Here is a 20,599-nt window from a genome sequence, read left to right as displayed (position 1 = left end):
TGAATTCTCTCATAGTCCAAAGAGATCTGGACTGACAGGACATCCCAAAGAACAATACATGTACCTGTTACATTGATGGCATTCTGCTACTGGACAGGATGAGCCCGAGAAGACTAGTACACTGGAAGCTTTGGTAAGACACCTGTAGACAAGAGGGTGAAAAATTAATCCTTTGAAAGTTCAGCAATGTGCCATATAAGTAAGTGACTTTTTAGAGGTCTAGTGATCAGGGGCCTTCCCTGATATCTCTTCCAAAATATTTCATTGGAAGGAAGCCCTGTGCCTGGTGGACCTCTTTGAGTGGCACAGGCAACGTATTCCACACCTAGGAATATTTATGCTCTGGCTTGTATGTTGGTAACATAGAAGGCTACCAGCTTTGCAAGGGACCCAGAAGAGGATATAGTATCATAGCTAGCTGTGGTGCAAGCAGCCCTGAAAGCTTGGGCCACAAGATCCAGCAGACCTAGAAGCATCAAAGGTGGGAAAAGATGCAGTGTGGAGTTTATGGCAAGCCTCGGTGTGACAGAGTCACAATACTCTAGGATTCCAGAGCAAAGCCATGCCATCTGCAGCGCATTAAGCCTTTTCTAATATGTTGCTGAGCTCTGGTAGACACAGCATGCTTGACCATGAGCACCAAGTAACTATGTCATCCAGAACTGCCTGTTGAGTTCAGTCAGACCCACCAAGATATATAAAGCTGTATGAACTCAGCAGCAGTCCATCAGAAGACAAAACATTACATAAGCAATCAAGCCCAAGCAGGACCAGAGGGTACAAATAAAATGTACAAGCAGGAAGCACAGACCTACTCATCACCAATCGCAGTTGCATTAATGCCATTTGCGTATTAATGGAATGCTTAATTCTCAGGCATCAATCCCACCCCAATACAATTTTTCTTAAATTTTTTATGTATTTATTTTTGGCTGTGCTGGGTCTTTGTAGCTGCACAAGGGCTTTTCTCTAGTTGCTGAGTGAGGGCTACTCTCTAGTTATGGTGCGTGGGATTCTTCTTGTGGTGGCTTCTCTTGTTGTGGCTCTCTAGGGTGTGCAGGCTTCAGGAGTTGCAGCACACGGGCTCAGTAGTTGCAGCTTGTGGGCTCTAGAACACAGGCTCAGTAGTTGTGGCACACAGGCTTAGTTGCCTCGTGGCGTGTGGGACCTTCCTGAACCAGGGATTGCACCCATATCCTCTTCATTGAGAGATGGATTCTTAACCATGGACCACCAGAGAAGTCTCCCACCCCCCAATACAGTTTTTATCAAAGGGATCTATTTCAGTAAAGAAGTGAGTGGGCCCAACCACAGTACCCACTGATCATATCACATAAAGGCAATCCAGATATATGCCATCTCACAGATCACTGGAGTGGCCTACTAAAGACACAATGTTAGTAACAGCTCAGAGGCAACATGCTGAAAGGACAGGGTACCATCCATTACGATGCAGTATATACATTTAACTCATAGGATGAGAGGATACATGTGATGGCTCCAATTACCATCACTTCCAGTGACTCACTGGAGGAGTCTGCTTACCATTCCTAAAACTGGGCTCTTCAGGGTCAGAAGTACTGGGTCACCAAAAGGGGGCACACTCTTATTAGAGTACACAGCACAAGTCCTACTGAATTACATGCCATTGTCACCAAAGTACTTTGTACTTATGTCCAGGGACCAACAAGCTAGAAAAGCAGTCATCCTCCTGACAGAGGTCACTGGCTTTGATCAGCAGGAGGCAGGGGGAGGGGGGGAATGGGAGAACTTGTGTAGAACACAGGTGACCCATTTCGTGCTACTGGTATCCCCTCGCTCCATTGCAACTGTAAACGGGTATGTGTAACAACCCCAGCCTGATAAGGGTATGATCAACAAAGGTTGGGCCCCTCAGGAATGAAGGTTTGGGTCACAAGGTTAGGTAAGTCACCAAAACCTGCCAAAGTGATACCTGTAGATGAGAAATATTTAAAATGGATGAGGAAGACAGGGTGGATACCAGTCATTGCCCTTCAGTGACAGGGAATATTGATGATTTGATTCAACTCCTCATTATGTACATGGAAGTCATAGAGTTGCTCCCCAATCCTGCAAGAAGTGGGTCTGTGTGGTGCAAGAGGTACAGCTACAGAAATGTTCTGTTTGGAATTCCTTTGAGAGAACTGGTTGCAGGAAGCACAGCTGATTGAGTCCCAGCTGAGGGGTCCTAGCTGCCACCCCTCTGGACTCACCACTGCATTTGCTGCAACGCCAGGCTCCCCTGGGGTTGCTCCCTGCCACTGCCCAAGCACAGAGAGTGCAGCAGCACTGAACCAGTCTCACACAACATGGGGCTCCTCTGACAAGCAATTTGGGCTCAAGAACACCCCAACAACCTGGTCCAAACTTTGTAGTCTAAGGCTCTTCCTATGTCAAGGAAGGGTCCTCCTGCCTTCTTGCTCTCCTGCTCCAGAGGTCAAGCCTAAGTACAGATGGAAGGCTCTACCTGCCTCCTCCTGCTCCTCCTCTTTATGCTTCAAAAACAGTCCCCTCCAGGAAATCTCTCACGTCTTCTGTAGGCACCTGCTTCTTAATAGATTCAAACTGACACAGAAGCTCATGTTTATGAATCAGTATATTTTCTTTGAAACCACACCCAAACTAACAGCAGTGTAAGATATACAAGAGAACTTGGTTCACCTTATAAATCAAGCATTTTGAGTCCTACAATAGCGCCAAAGGATTAAAAGGTAGATGGTTGATGTCTTTATCAGCTTTGAGAAAAACACGATGAAATATTTAAAATATCCAAGAAAGCATAAAAAATAATAGAATGTACACACAGCTGAAGAAAGAAACCTTATCAAGAGTTAAAATCTCCTGTGTATCCCACCCTGATTGAATCCTTCTCTCACTTTCCAGATTTTGATATTTATCATTGCTGTTGTATTTTAAATATTTTTACTACAAATATATGTATTCTTAACATATTTTTTCCTTTGGATTTTTAATCTTTTTTAAACATAATTTCCTAAAAATTAGTTTTGTATGTATTTATAATACTAAGCTGATGATGGGTTTAAGAAAAACCCCAATCTATGTCACACAGAGCTATTTATGATTACTGAGATTAAAAAGAAATGATTTAGCAGAAATGGAACAAAATCATAACGCTGAGAAAAAGGATATTTTATAATCTTGTCTCTAAGTTATAATTATTTATAAAAGTTACATAAATGTAGGCTAATCATCTATACAGTCTCAAAAAGCCCAATATAAATAAAATACAGAAAATAAGTTCAATTAGAAAAGTTCAGACAAAATTCTTCTTATGGAATCCTAGGAAGAATCATTGCAATAATTATCCAAAGCAACATTAAAGGTAACAAAAGAAATGTTTAGTCTTAGATGTAAATTCAAATGCAGAGTGTCTAAAATAATAGACCAAAGTGAAAGTATATCTGTAATTCTAACAGCAAAAAATAAGTTAGTTTGTAAATTCTGTATTCTTCAATGAAGAAAGAAGATCAAGGATAACATGTTGGATAGTCTTATCAACCAGGTCACCTTTAAAGATAAGTTTTCAAGACAGCAAAAATGTGCAACAATTAAGCTCTACACATATAACTAAAACATTTGTAGTTATACTAGGGGCAGTACTTTTATTTATAGAGTTCACAAATCAACATGTAACAAATAATTATACATTAGTATCGCTAAGAATACCAAATATTATTTCACAACTGCCACTATGTGTTTCTTCTTCTCTGACACCCTCTGCACAGATCCAGGCTTGCTATGTTTGATACGATTCAGTTCCCTAGAAATTAAACAAAATACACAAAATTTAAGTTTATGAGAAGTCACCTTAACCAAAGAAAACTTTCTCAGAAACATTACAAGGCATTTTCTTTCACTAGAAAACTGTCCACTGAAAAAAAGTTTTCACAAGAGTAGGTAAGAAGCAGCTCTGGAGAAGGGAATGGCTACCCACTCCAGTATTCTGGCCTGGAGAATTCTATGGACTGTATGGTCCATGGGGTCGCAAAGGTTGGAGACGACTGAGTGATTTTCACTTAGAAATCAACTGTTGTTAACTTATCTGCTTCTTCTCTTACTACATCAGTGTCCTTTAGTAAGTTTAAAAACCTGCTGAGTTATTAAAATGTTTAAAATTGACTCAACCCCAACATCTATCCAACATAACAAAATAACAATTTGCGTTGCCTAATTGAAAAAAAAAAACTTTCTTAGAATTTCTATATTACATGAATTCAAGGATTGCAAAGAGAAGAATATTCTACAGGGGAAATGATGGTGATGGTGGAAACTTTTGCTTCAGAGCCAAAAGGCTAGATTCCAAATATAATGATGGAGCAAGCATATTAGATAAATTATCTAACAAATATTCTTGTCAGTCTTTAAGCTAGAAAATACACATTCCTTAATTCCAGCTACATTGGAAATCATTTTTTTACACTATTTATAACATTTTTTTTAGTAGGAGTAGAGCCTTTTCTAATTTTGATATGTATCTCTTTTGACATTGTTTGCCCTTTAAACATATTCCCAAAGATAGGTAATGAAAATTCTCACCATGTGATATAATCATAGCTTCCTCTTTTACCAGGAAAAAGCCCAGAGAAGTATTCAAAACCATCTCTGATGTGCAACAGCACACAAACTATTCCTTTGACAGGCACATTTTTTGTTTGGTTTTGGTGGGATGTGAGGGGAGAGTTAGAAAACAGTACTGAGAGAGATACAAATGCTCCAAAACATACTTTCGTCGACGAGCTTCTTTCATGATGCGCTGTTCCTGAATCTGGCTGTAGATAGATTTTGGTAGATGTCGGTGACGAGAGATACGTTTTATATGAGGGTGATGTTGAAATTTCTCCTTTAACTTCTGGTTGTAATCTGTGGCTGCTTTCTCTCGTGATGTAAGCTGAAAAAAAGACATTTTGATGTTTTCATGATGATGTGTTCGTTTTGCTTCAGTACAACAGAGCTGGGAAGAAATGTTTCCCCAAAAAACTATCAACATTAATGACATGCAACCAAAATTACTAACGTAACTGTATAGTTACATTAAACTGTACCCATTACAAGGTTATGTTATTGATACCAACTCTGCAAGCACTGTATTTCCTTTTGTCAGGGTGCCTACAATGTATTGATGGATGGATGCCACCAAGTGCAAAAGAGCAGTGCCTTGGGAGTTGGGTTCTGTGGACCTCTGAGTTGGTCCACATAACACAGAAAAAGCACTTAATGAATCACTCAAAAAACTTTTCTGAAACAGAAACAAAAGTGATGACATAATAACCAGCCTTTGTCTAACAACTGTTAAAGATGATATGATTTAGAGGAATATTTAATTATGAACATAAACCTAGGTATAGTGTAATACTTTAATAATCATTAAACCTAAAATAAATTTATCTTTAATTACTTGTTTTCATATCTTGATTTTCCTTCCAGGGCTAAGCAGAAAATAAACCACACTTAACCTTTCCTTATTAAACTTACTATTTGCTTCAGATATAAACACCCTGTATATTTCTTACAGAAAACATGAGACATTTAGAAAAACATTAAAAACAGAAATCAACCATAACTCACTACCCAGAGGTTGCTAGTCAACAGTAATATGTTATATTTTCATCAAACCTTTTTTAAATCTGAAGCTGTGTTCTTTAAGTGTTTCACTGTATCTTTGATATTAAAATATTAATACCTCACAGAGACTTGCAGCCTTTGATTTGCCTGATTACTATTCCTTTAACAGAAAACGCATTCCAAGTTCTAAGCCTCTAATCCCTACATCTTCTCTCCCTACCTCAATGAAAATACAAAGAAACAAGAAGGCTCAAATGTGATCAAACATTTGAATTAACAAAGGCCTCTAGGGGAGTTCCCTGGTGGTCCAGTAGTTAGGCAGCAGCATTTGCAGTGCTGGGGTCCAGGTTCAACCCCTGGTCGGGAAACTAAGAGCCCACAAGTCATGCAGTGTGGCAAACAGCAAAAACAAAAACAAAGAACTCTGAAGGGGCCTTTAACATGAAAAAAGTAAACCTCAATACAACCTTGTCTGTTTCGTAACTAGCTTATTTCCTTTTATCACAACTAAAGCACTTGAAATAAATTCTCTTTATAATATAATGATATTCAATAACACTAGAAACAATTTGTGTGATAATGAAAGAAAATAGGATCTCTTACCACACCCAACTTTTCAGAAGCATTAGCTTTCCATAGACGAATGTTCATTTCATCAGATCCACACATAATGTACTTGCTGTCAGCAGTCCATTTTACACAGATAACATGCTGCATTCTCTTTGTGTGATAGACTTCCCTACAGAGGAGGAACTAAGTTAAAACCTTTAGGAATCTGGTACAGATTTTCTTTAACCAAGTACCTACCAAGTATCAGGGTAACATTTTTTTGAGTCCTGAAAGACTATAAAAGAGAAATTAAAATTCACTTAAATGTATTTTTATTGGACCATACTGCTAAGATTCTATGCTAATTGCTGCGGAACTTATAATAAAGTCCTGCCCCCAGAGAAGTTATAATCCAGTAAGAAAAATAAGTATAAACAAACCAAGCAAAACTAGATATCCAGAAAAGATCACAAAGTAACGAGGGCATATAACACAAATAAAATACACTGAAGCTGGAGTAACAATAAGATCAACCACCACACTTCTTTGGGTTTCATTTCACTGAAAAAAAAACTCAACGGCATTCAAAGAACACATCCTGATATGCTGATCCTAATGCCTGATTTCTGTTTTGGTCAAATTGTTGAAAAAGTTCAATTAATTAAAGTGAGAGCAGATGACTGACATATGTGAAAAGAAAGAGAGGACTACAGAAGCGATGGGTTGAGGTAAGGATCATTTAGTAAGTGGAAATGTCAAATATCATACCTATTTGGAAAGGTGTGAAACATGCTAAGTAAATTCACAGAAGATACTATGTTAGGAAGTGTTAAGCAGAGCATTAAAAAGCAAGTAAAAGACAAGGTCAGAAAAAATTAAAACATGAGACTCCTGGAAAAGTAAAACTTCCTTATCTGGATTAAGTGATTCAAAATGCAGACTACAAAGGAAACACACTCAGCCAATTCTGCACAGTAAAAGAAAACTCATGTAGGATGATGAAATCAAATAGATTTCGTTATCTATAAAAACATTTCTGAAGTACACTCAGAAAAATAGTCTAGTATGCTATTTCTAACGGATACATTTTGAGCTCTTGAATGAACATGTAGATAAACCATATGACACTTAATTCTAAAAGAGAGGATGGTCAGAACGAATACTATTAAAAGAAAAAGTAGATGAGACAGACTGCTTTTTCTTCTCTCAATGCTGTGCTTCTACAAGACTCAATTCTTACAACCTCTACCTATTTAAGATCCCCCTTTCCCCATAGCAATATACTGAATTTAAATATCAGGAAATTCAATTAGGCTTTGGTAACCACTAAAAATAACCTGCATGTATTACATCAGTTCATGTATTGATATTAGACCGGACAAATCCAGTGGACAGTTACTTGGCCAACTGAGAATCCTCCTTAATGGTAAACTATGCAGAGTTCTAACTTCTAGATGTTTATGCTTGTATGTAGAACACAGACATACAGTTCATTATAAATTATACTATTTGTGGAGATAAATAATTTAAAAACTTAAATTCCTTACATACATAGTCAAGCTAAAAGAATTGTTCCATGTGAATGCAACTGAACTTACTTGTTTGCTAAGTAAATACTGAATGAAACCCATAGAAGTTACCTTCAAATATTGATTTAACTGTAGTTTTGAAAACCTACTCAAAATTTTTTTTTTTAAAGATTTATTTTTATTTTTTGGCTATGGTGAAAATTTACTTTAAAAATATATTTCAGTGACTTTAAGTTCTTTGAAAGGAAAATATTAAAAAATATATAGATCATTCAAAGCACTGCCTGCATTATTCGATGTTTTTGTAATGATAGGAAACTAGAGCAGACCATGGAAACAAACCAGAAGCAGCTTTCCAGCAGATGACGGTAATGGTCAGAAAGAGTATCATTTATATCATTTATAACTAAACCCAACAGGAAGTAACACGTATTAAATTGTGATTATAAAATCTTCAAAAAACATCAGGAGACAATTCCTAGAAATGGGGTATAAGAACTTACTTCATACAATTTTGGAATAATCTGAGCTTTTAACTAGACTTGCATTTAATTGCCCATGCTGGTTTTAGAATAATCAGTTTGAACTCAGCTATGGGGCTCTTGGCATCTCCGATGCCTAAACTTCCCATTTCTTGTACTCCTCCTTTGATCCTTAGGTCTGCTTATGCATCATGTTAGAACTGTCCTACTTAATACCTTTGGAGGTCCTGGTGTCAAGACATGATGGAGGGCCACACTCTCTTGATTCTTTTTCCAGAGAGGTGAGAAGAATAGAAACTATCAGCCTTGCCTTGGGCCTAAATGAACAATTACCAACAAACCATTCATGACAAGAATATCAAGTTAGTTTCAACAGTCACATAGGAACCAACCCCAGGAATCCAAAACAGAAAATAACAAAATGAAGATCAAAGTCACCAGAACACCCATTCAGTATATTTTTGATTCAAATACCTTTTTAATCATATACATGATGATGATAACAGTTATCTGCTAGCAATTCATGATGATATGAAAAAGTTGAGGAATTAATATATGACTTCCTCAAGTCAGAAAAGAGAAAGATACAACTATCACAGGAAAAAACACCAAGGAGTTAGACAAGCAGATTGGCTATGACCAAAAAACGTATGGAGCTGTGTGACCCTGAAGAGGCTCTGTGGGCAAGATCTTTTGGTTGTGAACACAAGGCTGGGACAAGGGTGAGGCAAATGAGGTGCCTACAGTGTAAACTCTAAGAAGGCTGTCGCTTTCAGGGTGGCACAGATGCAGGCTAGACACCTGCAAGACTCCTGAGTCAGGAGGATGTGCCTATGAAAACAAAGCTCAGGAAGATCAGACCCCTTCAATACTGTAGAAGCTAGGATAGTTATCATTAAGAGTAATGATCACAATTCTCATCGCTGCACTTAAATAGTGAGATTTCTCCAACCTGTTATAGTTACAACACCAAACTGAATGTTCTTTCTCTAGCTTTAAGTGAAGGAAGGGTCCCATAAAGACTGCTAATCAGTCTTTATAAAGCTGGGGAAACTGTTTCACCAGCTCCACACTGCTGTCCTCTAGCACAGATCATCACCTTCCAGCCTCAATATACAGGTTCTCTGTTCTTTCTTTTCCCTGATTCTGCTTAGTTTTCTCCTTTCCTTTTCTACGACTTCCAATCATTCTGTCATCTTCCACCATGTGCATTTTCTCCAACACTGAAGTAACACAAGGTAACCCAAGCAAGTATACGTATAAACGTGTATGAATACATGTCTTGTGTATGTTGGGTGATCGCTCTCCCAAACTTGCTTCCCTGGTGGCTCAGCAGTAAAGAGTTCACCTGTAATGCAAGAGACGCAGGAGATGTGGGTTGATTCCTGGGTTGGGAAGATCCTCGGAAGAAGGAAATGTCAACCCATTCCAGTATTCTTGCCTGGGAAATTCCATGGACAGAAGAGCCTGGTGGGCTACAGTCCATGAGGTCGCAAAAGAGTTGGACATGATTTGAGCATACACATGTGTGCATATATGTATAGTATTTGAGAGAGAATATATGTTCCTTTTAAATTTTAATGTTCCTACTTTTACTGTATCAAAATGGAGGTGGTCATATCTTCAAGAGTGAGTGACACCACCATAATCCTTTATCATTTTTATGGGATGATATCTTCTAGTTTACTTGGATTTGCCTTGAATATGCATAAAATGCTCTGTAAATCACAGCATACTAATATAAGGGTCTGTATTTTACAGGAGTTGATTTTTAAAGTTGGCAAAATATCAAATGCAGTCAAAAATTATTCCTGAAAACCTTTAAAGGCCAGTTTACTATAAATGAATATAACATGTGAAATAATAACAACATGGTTGTATAAGTATACAGACTACATTCAGTAATGTATGTAGTAGAGGGCCGAGCTGTATGAAACAAAACATCTTAAACACTAATTACAATCAATGTACACGAACAATGACACACAGCACAGGACAGCTGAGTATTCAGATCTCCAATCTCCTGATCATTCTGGAGCATATATCTACTAGATCAGGATGGAGGGAGACTTGTCCTGACCGTTTAAACCATAATTTTTCTCTTTTTCATTTTTGCCTTAGTGTATATGAGTTGAATTTAAATAAGCATGAAACAACAAATATAAGGTATTATTAACTGCTCTTAAACTGTAGTAGGGGAAACTTTAAGTTCTTCATTATCAAATTAAATTTTTTTTCAAAGTTTACTTTATTTCAGGGCAGTGAAAATACTCTGTATGATATTATCATGATGGATATGTCATTATACATTTATCCAAACCCACAGAATATATGATCCGAAGAGTGAATTCTATGGTAAACTATGGATTTGGGGTGATTACGATGTGTCAGTGTAGGTTCATCCTACATTTTGGTGAGGTAACAAAAGTACCACCCTGTGTGGAATGTTCATAATGGAACAGGCTCTGCATGTGTAGGAGGGAATATATGGGAACTTTCTCTACTTTCCTCTCAATTTTGTTGTAAGCCTAAAATTCCTCGAAAAAAAAAAGCCTTTACTTTAAAAAATTAGTATAAAACATTTAAAAACATTTTGCCCTAAGGCAAACACTAAGATTTCACATCAATAAATTATATAATATCCTGTTCAATGAAGAATCTGCCCAGCAGGCCGATGTTTTTGTTCACAGATGATGCAGAAGTTGGCACCCCACATCACAACACCTGAGTGTGAGTCCCATCATATGCACAAAACCAGCGTGTGTTAGTCAGTCATGTCAAACTCTTTGCCATCCCATGGACTGGAGTCCACCAGGATTCTCTGTCCACCAAATAACCTTTCGAAAAAGATACATGATGATCGATCGAGGCGGGAAAAAAAGTCAAACAGAAACAAATGTTTACTGGTAGTCACATACCTGCTTCTACTTTTGTCCACAGGAAAGATTCGAATAGATTTATCAAAACTAGCTGACACAAACTCTCTCCCAGTGGGAGAGTAATCCACATCAAGCACTGCAGACACGTGATCCATATGTACCATTACAGGAGTGTCCAGGGCACGCATATCAAAAGTATACAAGCTGTAAAAGAGTTTTTAATTATTGGATACAAGTTTCTATTAAAAAATGCATATGCAGTACTAAGATATACCAGTGAAATTAAGATGGCTAGCTAATAAATAAAGCACATCTAAATAAATAGCTCAATTCTTCACACAGCAGATAAGGGATAGGGAAAAATATCAACAGTTCTATTATTCCTTAAGATTATTCTTTAATCCTTACAAACAGAAATCTCATTGTAGAAAATGTGTAGACTCCAATAGCATGAAGAGTACAAAATTTGCATTTAATTTCAGTACCCAGAGAAAGTCAGCACAGTGTAACTGTTTCTTTTAACCATGCTATTTAATTATGTGCCTTTTAAAACATTAAGATATTACTGTATAAAGCTCTATATTGGTATTTCATGTAGCATATTATGAGCATTTATCTATTAATCTCTGAGCATATTTTTAATGTTTTCATATGTAAGTGAGTTAAAATAATTGATCATATGTTTAAACTTATATTTAAATCTATTTGTTAGTAAAGTTTCCAATGTTTTATTATAACTTTTGATATTTAATGGGACAGATTCCTACAATTAGAATTATTAAATTCAAAGGCATGAGCATTTTTAAGGTGTTTGAGTTGATAAATCACTTCCAATGAAATCACACTGATTTATACTCCATCAGTGATACATGAAAGCAAGCACAGCTTTTCAAAGGATGTACTAAAATTAGAAAAGTATACTTCGTGCACAATTGGCAAGAACAATGACTTCATGATTTTTGAGCTTTAAAATTTTTTAATTGACAGCTAGAAGAACAGTGCTTAAAATGAACCAACATAAACGATGGACAGTAGTAATACAGAATTACTGTAACCAAGTTCCTAACATCAAAATACTTCCAGATGCAAATATGAGCGAGGGAAAAGTTTAAGGAGAAACAAGATATCCACAAAATTTCAAAGTATCTCCCCACAGATAGATATGTATTAATTACAGAAGAAGAAAATAGTAACTTTATAGTGGGGAAAGCTGGTAGACATTAACTAAGTGATGAAGGTTAACATTACTAGTGATTAAGATGTACCGACATTACGTACTCCTGATGTGATGCACCAAGAAGGGGATATCAATTTTGTGGTATTCTTGCCAAAGATGCATAATCTCAATGAAATAATGAGAAAACACCAGTTAAACCCAAGTTAAGGGCAGTCTACAATATAACTGACAAGTAAGGCCTTCTCAAAAGTAAGGTCATAACAGAAAAGGGAAGAACGAGAAAGTCAGTGAGCAGACTAAGGAGACATGGTAATCGAATGCAAATGCAATGTAGGATCCTGCATTGGATCCTAGAACAGTAAAAGAACACTAGTGGAAAGAGAGGTGATGGAATAAAGTCTGCAGTTTACAATATTGTACCAATGTTAATTTCTTGGTTTTGCTAATTGAACTATGGTGACCTAAGACATTAACATTTGGGGAAACTGTCTTACAGGTACCTTTTTTGTAACCGTTTGGTAAGCCTCAGATTACTTCAAAACAAAAATTAAAAAAAAAATTCATAAAGAATATTTTCTAATACATTAGAAAAAGCCACTGATGCTAAAGGTAACAATTTTCAAATAACCATGAAATTCTCATCAAGAGATGAGTCATTGCTCTCTTTTATGATCTTCAAACATAACACAGGATTGTCAGTCAAGGTCATACTGATCACTGAGGTTAAATTTCTGAGCTGACAACTGCTGTATATTCCCTACCTAGAGCAGTGGTTTTTAACCAGGCTTGTTTTTAGCCAAAATTTTTTTTTAGTAAATTCTGTTTTAATTTCTACATGAGAAAAAGGTTAAGAACTTGTTAGAATTTCAAGCAAATCAACCCATCTGGATGCAAAATGTTTTTGTAAACAAAGTTTCAAGTCACAGTATTCTCCAGAGATAATATAGTTCAACCCTATTACCTGATGAAACTACCATCGACTAGTTACATGACTTGTCTAAATTTTTACAATAGTTACTGGTTGGGTCTAGCTTGAACTTGGACTTCTAAATTAAAATAGGATTATTTAAAGGGCAAGAAAAGAAATAAAATGTTAAAAGATATTTTACACAGCAAAATCACTTTCAAGTAAGAGCAATTATGGTACACTAACAGTTACTTCTTACAAGTGATGTACTCCTTTGTTTCAGCTTCCATATATAATTATTTCCAAAGCAAAAAAGGAGAAATTCTAAAGATACTCTGAAAAAAAGATTGTTTTCCCCAAATAGCTAATTAGAGCAAATTTTAGAAATGTTAGTAAGATTGGTCAGCAGGACTTTTTTTTATTGCTTTTAACTGGAACAAGGGCATTTAATTTCAAACACTAATAAAGGCTAAAAGAACGTCAATTAAGTGGTTTGAGTTGATGAGAGCTTCCTTTCAGTACAGAAAAGTCGTAATTGATGCTTTTAGTTTAATAGCACTAAAGCATCATGTAATAAATCCTATTTCTGAGCTAATTTATGCTTTCTTAACTAACAGTAGTAGAAAGAACAAAGGATCTAAAGTTCAATCCAATGACAAATTTCCACCTTCTGCAAAAAAACACGTATTAAGAACCCATCATATGCATAACACTACAATAAATGCTTGGATTAAAAAAATATGAATAAGACATTCTTTCCTCATTAGATTAAACTCCCTACATCAATACCCTCATCTATAAAAAGGGGATAACATACATGTCTTATTCACCTTATACGGATATTGAAAAGATAGAGTGAGCTAATGTCAAATGCTTCAGCAAGTTTTAAAGCAGTATACAAGAAATCATAAAATTCCATCCAGGTCAAGAACATAAGGCTGCTAAGTTACTCCTTTACAAAGAGTCACAGATTAATGTATCTGTAAATATTAAGGTAAAGACTGAAACTTTATTTTTTCCTTTTGTCTTAGTGAAGTAATAGTGGTGGCTGATAACATGACAACATGAATAACAATCACCTGCCTACACATTTTGCAGGCAGACATTTTTAGGTTCTTAAAACATGTATGATTCAGTCATTATTTACTGATATATGGTTAATGTCAGGGATTCTGTAAAGGGCCAAATAATCAACATTTTTGGCTTTGTGGGTCATACGGGCTCTGTTGCAACTACTCAACTCAGGCATTATAGCACAAAAGCAGCCATATTCCATACATAAATAAATGTGTCTATGGATGACCTAGAGATTGTCATACTGAGTGAAGTGAGTCAGAAAAAGGGAAATGTACTCAGTTCAGTTCAGTTGCTCAGTCGTGTTTGACTCTGCAACCCCATGAACTGCAGCACGCCAGGCCTCCCTGTCCATCACCAACTCCCGGAGTCCACCCAAACTCATGTCCATCGAGTCGGTGATGCCATCCAACCATCTCATCCTCTGTTGTCCCCTTCTCCTCCTGCCCTCAATCTTTGCCAGCATCAGGGTCTTTTCAAATGAGTCAGCTCTCCGCATCAGGTGGCCAAAGTATTGGAGTTTCAGCTTCAACATCAGTCCTTCCAATGAACACCCCAGGACTGATTTCCTTTAGGATGGATTGATTGGATCTCCTTGCAGTCCAAGGGACTCTCAAGACTCTTCTCCAACACCACAGTTCAAAAACATCAATTCTTACTACTGTATAGCATATGGAACTCTGCTCAATGTTATGTGGCAGCTTGGATGGGAGGGGAGTTTGGGGGAGAATGGATACATGTATATGTATGGCTGAGTCCCTTTGCTGTTCACCTGAAACTATCACAACACTGCCAACCAGCTATATCTCAATACAAACTAAAAAGTTTAAAAAGTGAAAAATAAATAAATGTGACTATATTCCAATAAAACTTTACAGAGACAGGTAGCAGATAGGATTGAGTCCATAGATCAAAGTTTATTCTACCTGATCCATATCATTTTGAAAACTAAGAATACTTTTTAAGAAGTACTTCTCTATTTTGGGAAATCTTTTTTTTAAGCAAAACAAATGGTAATTTCCTAATGTATATGAAAGAATACTACATAGGAAAATATATTTCATTAATAAGACATATACAGTTGAGTCACTTCTGATAGAAATTAAATTATAAGAAAAAGGAAACTTACTTGTAATCCTCGTTTGCTGCAGTAAAAATGAATGCTTCCATAGGGTTCCAGCAAATTGTATTTGTTCTCATATCTAAGATGACCTGAGAAACATACACTAACCCATTACTATGAAATTAAGTCCCTCTAAAATGGATAAATTCCTACTTCATTTCCTTTTCTTCATTTCTCATTGATTTAAGCGAATACTTCAGTAAACACCTATCATGTGCACAGTAGTTGGCTCAGTGCAATAGGAAAAGAAAATCAATAATTTGTTTCCTGAACACACAAGCAGAGTGCTAAATATTGAAAAATATAAAAATGCTTAATAAATGGTCCCTTGACCTCAAAAAGCTTAGAGTGTAGTTGGGAAAATGAGACATATATAAGAATAGTTCAACCCAAAAGTAGTAAAACACTGTTCTTAACAACTGAGAACTCAGGTAGGGTTGAAAGGGGCAGAAACTACTATTTATTAAAGTAGTCCTTTGGTGCGGAGGTGGAATGAATTGGGAGATTGAGACCAACATATACACACACTACCATGTGTAAGACAGAGAGTGAGTGGGGACGCATGGTGCACAGAGCAGGGAGCTCAGCTCAGCTCAGCTCAATCCATGACGACCTGGGTGGGTGGGATGGAAGGAGTTCGGCTGCAGGTCCAAGACGGAGGGGACATATGTATACATTCAACTGATTCACTTGTATAGCAGAAACCATCACAACATTGTAAAGCAACTATACTCCAATAAAAAAGACAAAAACCAAATAAACAAAAAACCAGCACTTCCATGTTAACGTTCTGCTAAATGCTTAATGTTTTATTCTTACCACTGGGCTGTAAGGTAGTTATTAATATCACCATTTCACAGAAGAAACATAGATTAAGTTACCTGCTTAAAGTCTTAACACCAAAGTTCATGCATGATATTCCCACCATATGACATGGATGAGTGAAATTTGGAAAGATTATTCTACTTATCTAGCTCAAACATCAATCAATATATTCTACTTCTAATATTTCTGAATTTATTACATTATAAAAATGATTTGGTAACAACAAAAATCTTAAAAGCATCTCTGTTACGTGTGGCACAAAGATATCTATGACAACAGACTTGAAGTCCATTAACAAGGTCTAGCTCTTCTGGTACTCGCTCAATTCCAGCACTTGCAATCAACTGTATACTCGTTTACTTATAATAGCACTCCTCTCTTTACTAATAATATTTCCTCCCTCTTTATAATCAGCTTAAGGTTGTATTAACTCTGATATCTAAAGTCCTGGAATGACTGCTTCAGAACTGCTGGGAAATCTGACACCTTGAACAGGATAGTGGTACCCACTGGTGTGTAACTAAACAAATAAAGGTGATTATGTGAATTAGTTATAAAACTTTCTGGAATAAAAATACCATGTGTGTCACTATGATAATCACAGGGCCTGACTAATAGGATGCAATACTTAAGAACTTTCAATTCAGTAAGTATAAACTAGATGTCTAAAATATTCTGGCATTATGGAAAACGGAAGACTAGAATATAGTACCTCATGGAAATTTAAGGGTCTCTAAAAAGCAACAAGGAATTGAGGGAATGCCATTATGACCACTTTGGGTTCTGAGACCATCTCTATTAAAAATAATTTTTTTTTTAATTCTGAAGAAACATTCACTCTATATTTTCGGCCACTCAGTTCACAAGAGGATGCATTAACAACTGTATAAAGCAAAAGACAAACTGAAACTCACCTTTTTCAGAGGAGTAGCTTGTCTCATATCATACAGTACTATATTCCTGTCAGAAGCACAACTTCCCAAGAGAAATGTCTAAAAATAAGTGTAACAATTTTCAGTTAAAAGCCAGGCTTGGCAGCAAACCATGTCCATTTGTGAACAAATGATTTAACTACCCTTTAAGATACAAAGTTGTAACACTAAAGTCCATTGTAAAAGGGTACAACAAATCACTCATAATCTTGGCAACCAAAGCCAAAGATTTTCATGGTTAAACTCCCATGCGTGTATTTTAGATGTCTGAGATGATACTGTAGATATTCTGCATTCTATTTTATAACAATATATTTTACTTACCCCTTCTTCACTTAGACCTGTTTCCTGTTCTTCTATATTATAAATAACACTTCAGTAAACATTTGAATACATTTAGATCTTCTTTTCCTAAGGGTAAGACGTTAGTAGTGGCATCCTAATCAAAAAGTATAAATAATTTTATGGCTTATGGTATTTAGAGGTAATGGTTTTTCCAAAGAGTTATAGCAGTAAGCATTGTAATGTGGAAATATATTAATTTTACTACACCCGGCAGCAATATTAAGTCTCATTTAAGAATATTATATCTATGGCAGTATTTCCTAAATATACAGTCGTCCCTTGGTACCTGTGGGTGACTGGGTGCAGGATACCAAAATCCAAGGATTCTCAAGTCCCTAATACTCAGCCTCCTGTAACCACAGACGCAGAACTCATGGATTTGGAGGGCCGACTATATAAATTATTGCTCTATTAACAGTTAGACATTTCCTCATGGTTATTAACTGTCTGTATAAACTAGGCCTGTCCTTTGTCCAACTGTTGTTTCAACATGTTTCAAATATTTATTTGTAAGTCAGTTGTTGTCAAGTGGTTACATGATCCTCCGTATTAAGTGAAAATAAGCTCTCCACCTACCAATGGAATCCCAAATCCCACCCCCTGTAGTGCCGTTCCTCCTCACCCATTGTTCCTGATATAACTCCTGGCTTCTGTTTATACTATTCCTACCGCAAGCATAAGAGGAATCAGAGGAGTTATTTACTAAACTGCTGTATTGCCTGCTACATTTGTGTATATAGTTCAAATAAAACTCATAAAGCCAATGCTACCATCAGGATCTCAGTTCTTTCCCAAACTCTTTTTAAACTGCTTCCTCTCTGAGCTTTTCCCCTACTGAATGACTCCTCTCAATCGTTCTTAGTTTCTCATTATTTCACTCTAAGGTCTGACCAGGTACTGTTTTCAAAAAGTAAAGACCTCAATTTGAGCAAAGCAAAAAATTCTACCAAGGAGGAAGCTGACTTTAATGCTGTAAAGTGTAGCAATTCTCAGCATAAACTTTTGGCTTTATCAGAATTCTCAGCTTCAATATTTTAACAGAAAATTAATTAGTGATGATTAGAAGAGACAAATACACTCCGTTTGTTCACAGCAACACGCCCTCCCCATTAAGTTTAATACAGGGTCAGGGTAAGAGACAAGCACATCATTTGCTTTTACCACTGAGTCAAGGTCATAAGGTTAAAACACACATACACAGCTGAACAAATAAGAGTTTTTATACAGGCTAATCTGAGAAACATGGTTGCTAGATCATCATTAATCATTAATTATGATTTTAGGATTGGCCATCAGCTATACTGACACAGGTGTTCACCAAAACAGAGAAATAAAAGATCTCATTTACCCATTAGGGAAGTAGGAATCACTATCTGTTCTATTTATTTTTTAACAGCATAACATCACCATCTTAAACTTGGGTAGCACCTTTTAAAAATATTCACATATATTATCACATTTGACACTTGCAACAAACCTAAGAAGTACACTGGAAGATATAATTAATCTCATTTTAAAAACAGAGAGACAAATACAGAGAAAAATTATGACTTGTGAAAGGTCAATGCAAAGGCGTACTGGCAGGAAATACAGTTCCAGCCTAGGTCCACAGCAAGGTAAGACATTAAATTTTCTCACAAGTCACTAGTGTTTGTAGCCTGCTTCTGCCCAGTGTCACCGTGGCCTGGTCTATAAGGCTGACTTGCATGCCATAGCTCACTTTGACAACCAAGGGAAACCCAGGGAAGGGAGATGGAGGATGGAGTGAGGAATATATAGACAAAAGGGACAGATACTCTGTCCCAGCGATCAGCAAACTTTTTTTGTAAAGAGTGATAGGGGACATCATTTAGGCTTTGTGGGGCCATATGGTTTCTGCAGTTGTTTATTCAACTCTACTTTGTAGTGCAAACTCAGTTACAAACAATACATGAGCACATGGATACAGCTGTGTTCCAGAGAAAACTTAAAAAAGCAAAAAAAAAACAAAACTAACCAGAAACAGGCAGTGGCCTCACAGACTGTATCTTTCCAACCCCTGCTCTAATCCTACAGACTCTCCCAGAAGTGTGTTTACCGGTGTGGGCTGAAGGAAGGGGGGTATCCTCTGACTGATTTCTCAGCAGGACTTCAAAGCCAAGTTCACATCGCACTACCGCATCTCACTCTTTTTTAGAAATATTTTTATTTTTATAATTTTATTTATTTATTTTTGGCTGGCTGGGTCTTCTTTGCTGTGCAGGGTTTTCTCTAGTTGTGGTGGCTTCTCTTGTTGTGAGCACAGGCTCTAGGGCGCATGGTCTTCAGTAGTTGAGGCCCCCAGGCTCTAGAGCACAGGCTCAATAGTTAGTTTCTGGTATGTGGGATCTTCCTGGATCAGGGATTGAACCCACGTCTCCTGCACTGGCAGGCGGCTTCTTTACCACTGAGCCACCAAGGAAGTCCCTCACTCAGTCTTATACCCTACTACTTTGACTCAACCTTTTATTCCTCCTTTTGTCAATTAGAGTCTCTTAGGATGCAAAACTTGCAGATGAGAATTTTCTCTGGTACCATCTAACAAGATAATCTCTTGATAACTTCTGAAACGAGCTCATACACAGTGATTTCTTTTTCTTCCTTCAGGAAAAGGCATGTTGACTGAGTCTTCTGGACAGTGAGTTTATCAGTTGCTATGCATTTAGAAAAAGCTCAGGGAAAGGCATGGAGTCCAGGAGCTAGCTTAGCCTTCAGGGCAGCCTCCATTCCCACGTTTGGACCTAAACAATAAGTAGGCTAATCTCTAACTCTTCCCTTAGATATGGAAGGAATTAGGAATCACAATTTAGTCTTCTGAGCAAAGAAAAATAGAATTATAACGAATTATCATGTAGAAAATAACCATGTATATTATTTGGAAGCACTGATATCCTTGTAATGTACAAATAATTAAAGAAAACAATGCTCAACACTTCTTCTTCTGACCTCCAACAGAGTTCAGAAGAATTAACATTTTTTTTAAAGGTAATCTGTGGAATATGGGGCTTCCTTTGTGGCTCAGCTGGTAAAAAAATCCACCTTCAATGCAGGAGACCTGGGTTCAATTCCTGGGTTGGGAAGATCCCCTGAAGAAGGGAAAGGCTACCTACTCCAGTATTCTGGCCTGGAAAATTCCGTGGACTGTATAGTTACGT

General features: G+C 36.9%; 1 protein-coding gene across 3 annotated transcripts in view; it reads right to left on the bottom strand.

The window, feature by feature from the left end:
* Positions 1-2,599: 2,599 nt before the first annotated feature.
* The window catches only part of DCAF13 (DDB1 and CUL4 associated factor 13), a 28,119-nt gene continuing 10,119 nt past the window's right edge, over positions 2,600-20,599 (bottom strand). For all 3 annotated transcript variants that reach the window (XM_081502263.1, XM_081502262.1, XM_081502264.1), the window contains 6 exons: positions 17,064-17,141; positions 15,331-15,413; positions 11,083-11,247; positions 6,208-6,343; positions 4,767-4,930; positions 2,600-3,802 (listed from right to left, as the gene is read on the bottom strand). In XM_081502263.1, coding sequence (XP_081358389.1) covers positions 3,715-3,802; positions 4,767-4,930; positions 6,208-6,343; positions 11,083-11,247; positions 15,331-15,413; positions 17,064-17,141 — 714 coding nt within the window. In that variant the 3' untranslated portion in view covers positions 2,600-3,714. The remainder of the gene's footprint in view (positions 3,803-4,766; positions 4,931-6,207; positions 6,344-11,082; positions 11,248-15,330; positions 15,414-17,063; positions 17,142-20,599) is intronic.

Source organism: Giraffa tippelskirchi, chromosome 6 (assembly GCF_054371585.1).
Source record: "Giraffa tippelskirchi isolate mGirTip1 chromosome 6, T2T-mGirTip1v1.2.pri, whole genome shotgun sequence".
Lineage (NCBI taxonomy): Eukaryota > Metazoa > Chordata > Mammalia > Artiodactyla > Giraffidae > Giraffa > Giraffa tippelskirchi.
The sequence above is the reverse complement of the archived record's forward strand: the minus strand, read 5'-3'. Positions and strand labels throughout refer to the sequence as shown.